General features: G+C 32.2%; 1 protein-coding gene across 1 annotated transcript in view; it reads right to left on the bottom strand.

Annotated features, from left to right (window-relative positions):
* LOC123681000 overlaps positions 1-12,500 on the bottom strand; it is a 42,647-nt gene extending 30,147 nt beyond the window's left edge. Inside the window, exons 1-3 of the mRNA XM_045619153.1 lie at positions 12,178-12,500; positions 8,989-10,894; positions 6,173-6,267 (exon numbers count right to left, since the gene is read on the bottom strand). Coding sequence (XP_045475109.1) covers positions 6,173-6,267; positions 8,989-10,811 — 1,918 coding nt within the window. The 5' untranslated portion in view covers positions 10,812-10,894; positions 12,178-12,500. The remainder of the gene's footprint in view (positions 1-6,172; positions 6,268-8,988; positions 10,895-12,177) is intronic.
* Between the last annotated feature and the right edge of the window lie 923 nt (positions 12,501-13,423).

Raw genomic sequence — 13,423 nt, 5'->3', positions numbered from 1 at the left:
CACGGAAAACTGACTGTTGATAGCCCTGAAGAAGATATCAAATATATCGAAACGTCGGCATTTCAATAAAGCAGTTTTCCTAAAAAGGGCCTATACCTATCATCTGTATAGCAATATAATAATATGTTATACATTATATAGTCACTAGAATGTTCCTATGTTCCTTGTTCCTTCCGAATTTTAAGAGGATCGGAACTCTCCGTCTAGATATATAAAAACCGATAAGAAAGACCCTTTGTTCCATACGAGGACGTTGACGCAATTTGTACCGAATATTTTCAATGACTTCTCCAAAATCCTAATTCTTTTCAGTATGCACGATATAAACAATAACATTCATATGGAATGAGTTCAAGTAATTCATCATAAATTTCAAAAACTCCATTCATTTCAAGCGTCGGTTTACTAATAAACTGAAACAGAAACAAGCATTCAATGAGACTTTTCAATAACATGCCAGAATGCATATCGACATACACCGTTATAAATTACCGTACACATTATCAGGCAAATTATGGAATTATTCAGCTTTTAAATGACCAAGCTGTGTATATCTTTCAAGGAAGAATTCTTTTTCAAACTGCTACACGATTGAGAAACATTACTAATTGAATTGCATAAGTCTGTGTAGAAATTTCCTCAGCCAGATTGCAGGGAGAGCAGTTTTTTTTTGTTTAATTTGATCGTTTCAAATTGCACGAAATCATTCGAAAGTTATTCAAATATGGTCACAAGGAATTACGAATGTAATATGCAAAAATAATGAATAGGAAATTAATAAAACACAAATTGTCAGACAGTAAAAAAATTGTAGGATATTTTTGTCGTATTCCATAATATTCTTTATACCAACATATAGAATGTGGAAACTTAAAAAAATAGAATGGATTTTATGCAATAAGTTTTCATATTTGAACTCTAGAATTATAAAATAAGAATAAGTATTTCATTAAATATCATCATAAATTATAAAGTGAATTTTATAAATAAATCCAGTTATTCTGTTTGACAAAAGAAAAATATACCATTGTGTAAAATTGGGATTCCAAAGGTTTATGATTGGAAACCAATATTGTCTAGGTAATATTGATAACACTGTTGTATCTAATAATAAGTTTGTAGATCATTCCATTCCAATTCATAATGTTTGTTCTATCTAGATATGAATATGACTACCAATTTCTGTTCTTCTCTTATTATCGAATGATTCTTTGATTATGAAAATATGATAATTTTCGAGTATATAATCAATATTTTATCAACCAAATCAGAATAAACATTTGATTCGAGAAAAGTCAACCTGAACCGGTTTTATGAATTATGGAAAAGGATACTCTTATAGAGAAAACATTGTAAATTTATGGAAACAGCGAAACTCACGTTATATAAAATCTGCAAGTTCGATGAAACCTGAGTACCTAACAGACCAATTGAAAAGTCCCCGGTCCACAATAGTAAACCACATTTTTTTTGGCAAAATTCGATTTTATTATTCGACATAGATGCCTTCGAGGGCGATACAGTGATTGTAGCGATCTTCCAACTTTTTAATAACATTTTTGTAGTACGATTTGTCTTTCGCTTCAAAATAGGCCTCAGTTTCGGCGATTACTTCTTCATTGGCGCTTAATTTCTTTCCAGCGAGCAATCTTCAGGAGCAATTCGAAATCCAATTCATTCAATTTTGCCATTGTTTTCATTGATTTGAGAAACAGCACCTTTTTTTCTTAAAATGGGGCCGTTTTTAACGATTTCATCCTTTAAACAATCCATTAACGCTATATACTAATCGCTGTTGATGGTCTGGCCCTTTTGGAGGTAATCAATGAATATTATACCTTGTGCATCACCAAATTCTGATGCCGTAACCTTGCCAGCTGACTGTTATATTTTTTCTCGCTTTGGATTCGGTTCATTGTGTACAGTCCACTCAGCTGATTATCGATTGGACTCCGGAGTGAAATGATGGAGCCATGTTTCATCCATTGTCAGATATCGACGAAATAATTAAGGTTTATTGCACTTAAACAGCTTCAAACACTGCACCGAATCATAAACACGTTGTTGCTTTTGATTGATTGTGAGCTATCGCGGCACTCATTTTGCACACATCTCTTTTTTAATTAACAAAAGTAGCTACACCCACAACGCAATATCTCACAAACCAATAGTCGGACTGCCGTCAAATTTTGACACGTATCGTTTGAAGGTTGGTACTAACTAAAAATCATATGGATTTAATACTAGCACTTCCATCTGTGCATCAGACCGGAGACTTTTCAATTAGCCTAATATATTGATTTTTTCCGTGAATAATTCTTAATGCTGAGAATGTTGTCATACATAATAATAGAAGTCGAAAATGAGTATGGCTGCAGTTTTAAATAAAAATATTTCTCCTAAGTATAATTCAGTTTCAAAACAAAGTCGATATCAACAACGGATCTAATTTCATTATTTTATTTCTTGTCGTGCACATATAATCGTTTTTTTGCACTCAGCACTGGTTGAATGTATAGTACACTCTAAACTTTCTATCTCGTTCACTTTATTAGTTCTCCCATTTACCTACATTTGGTTATTGCAAGTTATTTAAACGAGTTTAACGTCATTAACTCCGAATACTCCGATAGTTGCATCGAACAGTTTATTTTATGCCCATTCTTTGCAATAAATCAAAGCGGTTTCTAATATGAAAATTGAGAAGTAACTAAGATGTGGGTGGTGAACGTGAACTGAGTAGATTGGTTGGATTCAATTCCGCTAGTTCATACTTTTTCATGTTATAGGTTTTCCATTTTACAAGAACTACTCCTATGAAAAATTCTTTGTAATAATCAACATTCAATTCATTTTTTTGTGGTGTTGATATTTTCAATGTTTAACTCCAGGAATTGAAAAAAATTCTAAAATTAAAGTTGCCCTTTGTTTATTTATATTTTCAACAACTATTTTAAGTAGAGATATGAAATGGTTGAAAATCAAAATGGATCATTCGACTTCCCAAAGAATTACCGAGTAAATTGTTCATATCATTATTTACTATAGAGGCTCAGCTGTAATTTGTATATAAATTTGTTTCTGAAAAATTGATGTGAAGGGTGCTAGATATAACATGGAAAATATAATTGTCTCAATCCGAGCCTGCGCTATATATTGTCAGCTAGAACTGAATATTGGTCATTGCCTTAGACTCAATACTAGAAATTTTTATAAAAATTCATCGATGCGTTCAAGAAAAATACCAGTTGAAAGTGTCTGATAAAATGCATTAAACCTTATTTATCAACGGATATTTCAACTTTCAACGCTGATTTAGACTATCCAAATTGTCCAACATTCGCACAGAGCTATTCTTGAAATACTCTACAATAAGATGATTAATTTCGATATAGAAAACAAGTATATTTAAAGAGAAATCAATTGATGCTTATTTCATTGTGAAGATGAAGGTATGCCATTAACGATGAAAGACGATATCAGGCAAAAGGCCGCCACGGCAACGGTTGCAGCACCATATCCTCATCATGAAATTTTCCATAATCAAATCTCACATTTGCATCTGTATGTTCTCGATAACTTCACAAATTCCTTCTTCAAGGTCTTGCATCGATTGTTAAGCATAGACATAAGTCTTATCTTTCATGTGATTTCAAAAAGAAAAAAGTCTAAAGATGCCCAATTGCAAGATCTCAGTGGCAATTGTGATCACCTTTTCGAGGAATACCACGACCAGGAAACATTCCTTGCAAAATTGCAATTGTTTTGTTGTGGGGGAGTTAGTCTAGATGATGGAAAGAATTTTAGCAAACAGAAGAAAACCGGAAAAAGGCAAGGCAATTGCACGGAAGACTCTACCCGCTACTCAACCCAAAATGTAAACTTTTCTTAGAAAACAAACCGAATATCATAAATATAGTGTTGATATCAAGCATTACGTATGCAGGAGGAAATAGTTAACAAACGAATACAGAAGACGATAGAAACGCTAAAAGAGCATGAAATTGCGAATTAAGAAAGATAATACAAATCCCAATAAGAAAGATAGATAAAAGGAAATACCTCTTTCGGAGAACTAATATGTAGAAGAAAAAAGTGACATACAGAAGGGAGAAAAGTCTTCCAAATAAACAACAGTAGAAAATAGACGAAATTATAGAAAAGGCGTAGGGAAATAAATTCCAGGAGGAAATAGTTAACAAACCAATACAGAAGACGATAGAAACGCTAAAAGAGCATGAAAATAGCGAATTAAGAAAGATAATACAAATCCCAATAAGAAAGATAGATAAAAGGAAATACCTCTTTCGAAGAATTATAGAAGAAAAAAGTGACATACAGAAGGGAGAAAAGTCTTCCAAATAAACAACAGTAGAAAATAGACGAAATTATAGAAAAGGCGTAGGGAAATAAATTCCAGTCCTTAAACAAAAAGAATACCTGTGATGATAGCGGACTATTCAAAATGAGACCTCTAATTGGAAAACCCTGTATGAATCTGGTAATCTTGTGTGATCTTCAAATCAATTTTATATATGCTCCTGGTACAGAACCAAGGTCAGGTGGCCCATTCAGAATGAGATTTTAGACAACATTAACACTGGCACGATTTCTTGGAATTCAAAACCGTTCTTTAGATGTTTCGGTAAAAAGTTCAACACTCCAGAAAAGTCATTCCTCTATTTGTTGAATTGTAAATCAACATTCTTCACGAGAAGAGAAGAGAAGACAATATCCATCGTCACATCATTTATTGCAGCTTGAAATGGTTTTATTGTGTTATTATTATTGCAGCTATAAAAATATGATGACCTAGAGGCAAACTGAATGTCAATAAATATTATTGGAAGAATACAATTGAAAAAAAATCGATGCTGAATGAGGAACATTAATTGAATAACTGACGAAGTTTTCTATTAGAAATTTCGTATGAGTAACTATTGCAAAAGTGCAAATCAATTAATGTTGCCAGAATTGTTACTTCCAAATGATATGAAGAGTGCACTATAGTGTAGCTGACTTCACTCGTTTTTCTCATTTTTCCATATTCTGCTTGAATTTTCTATTGTTCTGATGGAGTTATCAGTTTGAAATTTTGCACGAAGCCTGAAATTTTTATTCCGTATCAACATAACACAAAATATCAATTCCGTTGATTTTTTGGTCACGAAAATATTGTAAAATTGTATTTTCATTGAATTTTCTATAGATTGAGTGATAAAGATGACATTTAGCATCAAGCTCGAAATAAGCATTGTACATCCAAATACAGATTTTCATCTCGATCGGAAATACAGTTTTGAAAAAGTCAGGAAAACAAAATTTCAAACGGCCATATTAACAGAACTTTTATATTGTGAGCTCATTCTAGGAAAAAAGGCTTGGAAATTTTGGAAATTTAATAAGAGAAAGTTACGAGCATCAAATAATTACCAAGTAATGGACAAATTTCGCCCAACATTTTTGGAAATACATATAATCAATATGAGACAATTAGAGTTCACTGAGCATCCGGTACTCAATTTGAAAACAACTTTCAATCAGCGTTTGATGCAGTTTCGACAACTAAGTTTTCATCATTAAAAACTACAGGTATAGTCTATAGTATTCTAATTGAAAATATCCCGTGGACTTCAGCTTTCAGGATATAGTCAACGTATGGTTTTTGTCATTATTGTCTATTTTAGATCTCCTAAGTGAAAAGAAGTCAAGAAGCTGGATGTCAGATGAGGAATTTATAACCGTTCTATGAAAGCCAAGCAAGAAGCTATCGGCATCGTAAATTCTACATGTTTTGAAAGTTCAAATTATTTTGTAACTCTTAACAACCATCTATTCAAAGTGTGATTTATCTGAGATATGCTTACTCCGAAGTGAAGCAATTCTTTATAGGTTTAGCAATATAGAGTTGAATACTCTTTATTTCGCAAATATATTGACCCTATGATAAAATAAAGACACAATACTAAAATAACATACGCCCACTAAAATGTGATACCATTTGTCGTGAAATTATCAGTAAATGCAACACATCCTTTTTTCTCATGCTATCAACTCATCCTATGACCCTCTTTGGAGGTTGCACATTTTTATGATCTTTGACTGTTCTTTCAGTTTCCGCTGATAACGCAAATAGCGTTCAATAAAACAAGTAACCGAGCAAGTAACTCACCTTTAGCATATTCTGCTTTTGTAGTTTTGTTCCAATGTTGTCGGTATTGCTCAGACCATGTTGTGTTCTTCTTGGACTTAACAGCCTCCTTGATACTGGAAAGAATAGATTTCATTGATTTGGTTGTTTAGTATAACGGCAATGTTAATGTTTATTTTCAATAAAATGAATTTTACACAAAAGGGATTTGGGTTAGACAGTAGCTGTTTTTATCACCCATCCTAAAAATTCACATGTGATTTATCTAAAAAATTATAAATGAAATATAATATAATACTTATGTTTTACTGGAAGAATGAACATAACAGAAAATTTTACGGTAATAAAAAGGTCAATGTGAATATATGTTATAGGTATATGTTATGTCCTATATGTTAATAATAGTATAAAAATTTCAATAAAGCTTCGAAAGAACAGAGAGACATAAAGGAACGATCGATAGTATTTGACTATGAATCAGAAAGCTTTTTGAATTAATATTTGTATGGATAAGATATATAAAATGAAGGAAAAAACCTAATTTTTTATATTTTCTACATTCAACCGTCGTCAAGATTCACAAATTTGGTTCCTCTTGATTTCACTTAAAATGGTATTATAGTTGTATAATCAAGAATGATGATTTGTTGATGTCAAATTTAAATACTGATAATTAAAAATTTCTCGAATATTAATTTAAATTTTTGTTCATGAAAATTTATTTGTCTCACATATGAATCATTTGAAAATAGTGGGAAACAATATCAAGTTTCTTTTATCATTTCAAATGCCACAGGTGTCCTTCAAAGTACGTCAGAAAGTCAAAAACTTAAAATTTTAAAATTGAGGTATGTACTTATAGGCGACATGGGCGCCCGCAGAAATTTTTCTCAGGGGGGGGCAAAATGTAAATTACTGAAAAACGATAAGGCGTCCATTATTGTCATTGAAAACCGGAAAATTGCTGTGAATCCATTAATTTCCTTTTTTCCATGTCCTTAGGATTGAGGAAGTAATATTGAGGTTGTTGTGCTGAAAAATGAGGCAATCAAAATCTCAAGGGGGGCCATGGCCCCCCCTGGCCCCCCAGTCATTAATTGTCTTCATTTTCATAGCATATCATAGATTAGAATGTTTAGTTTTGTGTTTAGAAGACTCAACTAATTATATTTCAACAAAAATCTTCATGAAAAAATTTCCTGGATTGAGTGAAACAAGCCGAACTATCCAATCGCTTTAAATTCCAAGAAACTCTACTAAGAAAGATTTACTGCCAGTTACCAGTCACTCATGCATTCCTATATGTTCACAGAACACGTGCTACCCTCATATTAAACGTTTAGAAAAGATGGGTCAGACTGCATATTATAATTTCTGATGGAAATAATTTCAGTATTCAATTCCGAATTAATTGAAAACTCCAAAAATGTCAATTTATCGTTTCAATAAGAATTGTTGTTTTTTTCATTTGGAACAAGATTTGATAGGAACTGAATTTTTATCGTGAGCGATCTGCTGAGTACCTAATACTTGGTCCAATTCTCGTAATTCTCGTATGTTCTATATTAGGTTCAGAAGATGACATTTTCGCACTAGTGCGGGAAAGTAAATATTCGCTATTCCTTTTTTAAAACATTAAAAATGAGGTAAATGAATTTACTCAGCCATAATTTTGTTCGTTTTGTGATAAGATAAATAAGTTAGATATTAAATTTCCAACATTCTTATGACATCAAATTAATGTTGTTTGTCCATGAATTAAAATAATAATATTCTGCTATAGTTTCTTCATCCTAAATTTGATTCAAATGAGGTAGTGCTGAGCTGCAAATGAAAATTAATTGTTCTTTACTAGAATATCCAGTTAAAGAAAGTTCCTAGAATTGATTGCATATTATAAAACTTTCTTGAAAGAATTCCTGCATTATTTCCATCAATTTTCATCAAGTGTCATCTATACTAACGCATGATTTGAGTGTCGTATGTGTTAGGTGCTTGTGTTAAATTTTTTACACTGAATGAAAAATCGAAAAATTAATCTGTTTTAACTTTTGCATAGAGAATGAAATTTAAATCTGAAATGTCAAATAAATTTAGTTGTTTATCACCTACATATTTTGTATTGCATATGAATTCATAGCTCAGGTGAAAAAAACACTGTTATGAGTTTTGTTATTCTCGCCAATTATATCAATGAATTCCATTTTATGCTTGATGAGCATGAAATGCTTCGAAAGAATTACACCTCGGATTACACCAATTATGATCACAAATCATTATAATATTTAGAGATATGAAAACAAATTATTGTCCAACTCTTGTTTAGATACAGCCCTCTGAATAGGACGTAAGAATATAGATTTTCAATTTTTCTTGAATACATTAAATGATAAATTGAATTATATCAAGGGAATATATTTTGCGAACAAAAAGTAAAGAGATAAATATTTTTGCGTTGACATCCTATGTTTGTAAGGGGTAGAAAAGCCATCCCTATAGAACTTGGTTCCTACTTATGTTTTGTCCTTATTCAGACCATAGGTACTAATAAAATAATAAATTCTAGATCATTTTGGTTTATTTTGCAGAACTAACCACCAAAATATTTGTTGAATGATTGCAGAATTTTTCATTTTTATGGCTCTTTTGGTTATAAGAGAATATTATAGAAAACATTTTATGGTGCCTCTTTCTTGGTATATTGTCCGAACAGAGGCCGGTCGTATAGTTTTATATAATAGACACAAATCGTCCCTCAATTTTTTTTGTAATTATTCATTCACAACCAGCTACTCCCAAAGCAAAAACTATTCAAGAAACGAAGTAAATATACTCACATAAAGATTTTTGATCCTCCCTCATATTCATTCTCACTGACATCAACCCACTCACTTTTATCACTAAAACTGATATCACTCGTGGCACTACCGTTGTAAATAGTTTCATCGTTCCAACTTCTTAAACTTGTTCCGTATAAACTATTAGTTTTTTGCTCACTCGACACTATGGAACCGGATATGTCCTTTTCGGAAATTTCCTTTTTATCCTGGAAGTAAATACTCTCATAGTTGTTCTCTTCGATAAGAAGAGTAGAAATTGACTCGTTGTTGTAGATGGATTCGTAACAATTAGAAGCCGATTCTTCTTTCTTGGTTTCGAGATATACCTCTGGTTTTTCCTCAGGTGTTTTTGGCAGTGGCTTATCTTGTCTGGTACAAGGCAGTGTTTCGTAAATATTCTCACTGGTGTTATTTATGAATTCATACTGGTCCTCTTCTTCTTGCGTTTCCTTTTTGGGTGTAACATCTTCGTAGTCTGTTTTAAGATCGAAAGGTTCATAACCATCATTATCATCTAAATCTTCATAATCCTTGTTTTTTTCTGAAACATCCTTGAAATCTTTAGGTAGTGTTTTGAAAAGAGGTAGACTTAGTATTTTTTCCCTATTTTTCGAACTGATATTACAAGAATCGAAGGGTTCAATATCTTCATACGGTTTTGAAAGGTTTCTATTCCATAGAAATGAGGTGTTAGGTTTAAAGTCTGGCTTTGTTTCCTTATCCTCAACGGTAGGGAAGTTTTCATCGATTATATCTATTATAGACAAAGAGAAACTCTGCTTTCTGGAAATTTCCTCATGAGAGTTTGTAAGGCTTTCCTGAGATTCTTTAATTTCTTTCTCATCTCTTTGTTTTTCTACAAATTCGGGTTTAGTTAGCATTGGGGGAATGGAAACTGTTTTATTTTCGGTTGTCACTAAAGATTTGGTGGTGTTGGAATTCCTCCAAGCATAATATGGTTTTTCAACTTTCGTCAGGTTGGGAGACTGTGGTTTACTTTTAGGAGTTTGTACGTTTGTGGTTTCACAATTATAAGTAGAATCTACAACATCTGTCTTATCTTCGTATATCTTTAGAGTACTTGAAACCATAAAGTAAGGTTCACAACTCTTTCTTCTATTGGTTTCAATTTCAGATATGTTTTTCAGACCTATTCGATGCAATTCTGTCATGCTTCTTTTTGGGGCAAAAGGTTTAAAATTTTTTTCCTCGAAATTTTTTATTGCTGCCTTGACGAACCCAGTGTTTGTAAGTTTTCCATCTTCTTCCATCTTCCCTTCTGTTTCACCATTATCCATATTTTCGTTTCTTTTGGGCGGTGTTCTAAATGAAGATTGTTTTTTGACAGGTTGGATTTTTATTTTTTCATCTAAAATCGGTTTCTTCTTAATACTAGGTTTACGCAGTTCTTTCATCCTTTGTTCGTTTGTACTATTTTGATTTGTATTCTTCATAGTTTTCTTATTCACGCTGCTATTAAAACTATTCAATCTTTCTACAAATTTCCGAATTTTCAGTTCTTCCTTTGGAGCATTGTTTTTTTCAATGATTTCGTTGAATTTCGATGTCAGTTCTGATACTGTTGTTGTTGTTATTGTTGTTTTTTGAATGTTCGAAACGGGGTTTTTGCGGTATATCGACGATGCTTTTCGCACTTTGAAACTGATTTTACGGAATTGTTTTTTTTTAATCGTTTCATTTTGTCTACTTTGCTTTTCTTCCCTCACGACACCCCCGCAAAGGTCATCTAGGAATTTGTGTCTCGAATTTTCGATGTTTTGCCGATAGTCATCTGTTTTCATTGAAGATCGTATCGCCATTTCGAATGAGCTTCACGGTATTTAATTGAAGGAGCCATCAATGAGTCTTCTTGAGTTTCTAGGAGGTGTATTTTATCTTCCACCTGTAAAAAAGAGTTGAATGAAGCTTGATTTTAAATGTGCAAAAATCCAAGAAAATTAAGTGATATGCCATAATCAAAGTATGAACGATAAAATTATCATTTAATTTGAAAGTGAGAGTGCAAATTCTCAATATTTCGATGTGGATATGAGTGCATTATATTTTTCCTTATTTTTTGAAACTAATTTTTTCATTGAATGTTACTTCATTCTCTTGATGATATTTTCATTCAATTTCATTTCCATTTTGATAACAAATATCAAGCGTTAATAGGTATTGATAATTATAGCAATAACTCTTTCGCATAACTCAACGAGGAGAGATCAAAAGATATTACTTATCTCCAAATTGTGTTCATTGAAATTAAGTGTGCCAACGATAGAAAGGTCATTTCGACTATAACTGGATAGTTAATCCATTGCATATAGACTTAGTCAATAATGGTGATTGAAGAAAAGTTAAACGCATAAATTCTTGGAAATATATCTCAGCTGATTGGAAAAGAATAAAACTTCTTTGATTCAGTGATATGACTCAACAAATGTTGGTTTATCCGATGAATATTTCTCCTCTACGCAAACTTCGATAAAACAATACGATATCAACAAACATTAAACTTTTCAACAAAAGAGTTTATTATTTGCTCCAGTCTAACGACATTCTGATAAAGTAGCGTTTTCAGGAATCATTTATTTTTAATTGTTCTGTTCATGTGATCAGCGATAGATTCTTTGTGATACTGCTTACGTGATGATATCATTTTTATGATTTCATCTCCAATAGATGAGAACGAGTTGTTTGACTTGAAGTGTTGAATCTTAAACTCAGGTGATTGTGGTCATTCCACAAATTCTTCTCAACCCGAAGGTGAAGGATTAAATCACTCGAATGAATGGTGTAACCAAAGATGAAGGTATACCTAATTGTTTAACTGATATTCTTAAATTGACAACAAATTATTTATTTTTGTAGCATTCCTTAGCCCTGGAGAAGAAAGGAATTTTGAGGTATTACTATGTTAATCAATATGAGAGAAAATTGTTGAAAATTTTGGATTCTCATTTTATATCAAGAATAAAATTTTCATTTTTGTTATTACTCTCTCAGCCTCTCGTAAATCAAAACTTTTTTTTCTGTTCTCTAGTATACTTAAGTATCTTGGAAACTTAATAAAAATAATGATTTGTTTCAATTAAAATTTGTGTTGTTTTTTTTTTAATCCTTTTATCACAAAAAACTTCTGTTCGAATAATATTAATAAATCTTCAAATATTCAAATAATACCATTATCATCCACTTTGCCAATTCAAGAACGACGTCCAATATTGACCATCTCCGAACGAAGTTGTATTGTAAACCAGCATGAATGGAATTCCATTCACCGATTCACGCAGCATCCAAAAGGACCAGGAAGACTCCGAAAAACACAAGAGCGATAAAACACTTTTTAAAAGGCGAACACCAACTGCGAAAAAAAAATCAATAAAATCCAACAATAAAGCTACGTCCACTTATAGGAAACGAACACAACTTTAACTAGTTCAATTGTTTCTGTGGACACGATTCATTGAACCTATCACATCTGGCCGATCCACAACTGAGGCACATATCATTTCTGTTCTGTGTTTTCGAGAGGCAGTTGACTCGGTTACGTTCGGCTGTGCTCGTAAGTCGACTTCGTTTACTTGCGTAGTCGATTGTACTTGATAAACATTCCGCAAAATGGTCAATTTTAAATGTATACCTCAGGAATATTAAAGGTAAACGATTTGCGAAATAACGTTCAGATTTCACCTTAGCTGATTAATGTAACGGTCAGCTTCTATTGGTGGTCTTGACTCAAATAGAACGTTTTAAAAGCAGTGCCTTTCCAATATTTAATAAAATTGGATGAAGTTTTTTTGAAAAATCTTCGAAAACAGCATTTTTTCTCGTTGCTCACTTTTTGAAAATCGACCTCATATCTATCCATTTTATTGTTTGAAGGAGTTTATAGCCCAATGAGAATTTTTATGTACTTGTTCCAGGGAGAACCGAACAGAATTCATGCTTTTGATTTCACCCAAATTTGGTGAAAATATGTATGAGGTTCATTCATAAATTGACTAATCTAAAAATTCAGCTGTGTAGCTTACATACGGAAAAAATGATTCGAGTTTTTTTGATTTGATAATCTTGATTATCTTTCAGAGAGAGCTCTGATTTGTATCGAATTTTTCCTGTTATTTGCAGGGATGATGGAAGAAATGCCAAGATACAATAAGAAAGGACTTATGTAGGGTTGCCGAGTTCATGACCAAAAGACAATCATCGACAATCATCGATTTGATCCGAAATACAAGGTGTTAGGTGTTTTTGAAGAAGTTGGGCAGTCTATGAGAAGAAGATTAGATGGTTGCACCCGAGTTGGAGGCACCATTTTCAACAATTGTTTGAGGGTTGAAAAATGTGTTGAATGTAATTTTTAGTAATAAATATCTTTGAAAATTTTTTTCATCCTATATCTTCGCAACAAAACGCTTTTTCAAAA

The sequence above is a fragment of the Harmonia axyridis genome, chromosome 5 (genome assembly GCF_914767665.1).
Source record: "Harmonia axyridis chromosome 5, icHarAxyr1.1, whole genome shotgun sequence".
In the NCBI taxonomy this organism is placed as follows: domain Eukaryota; kingdom Metazoa; phylum Arthropoda; class Insecta; order Coleoptera; family Coccinellidae; genus Harmonia; species Harmonia axyridis.
Note: the sequence above shows the minus strand (reverse complement) of the source record. Positions and strands in the feature narration are given on the sequence as shown.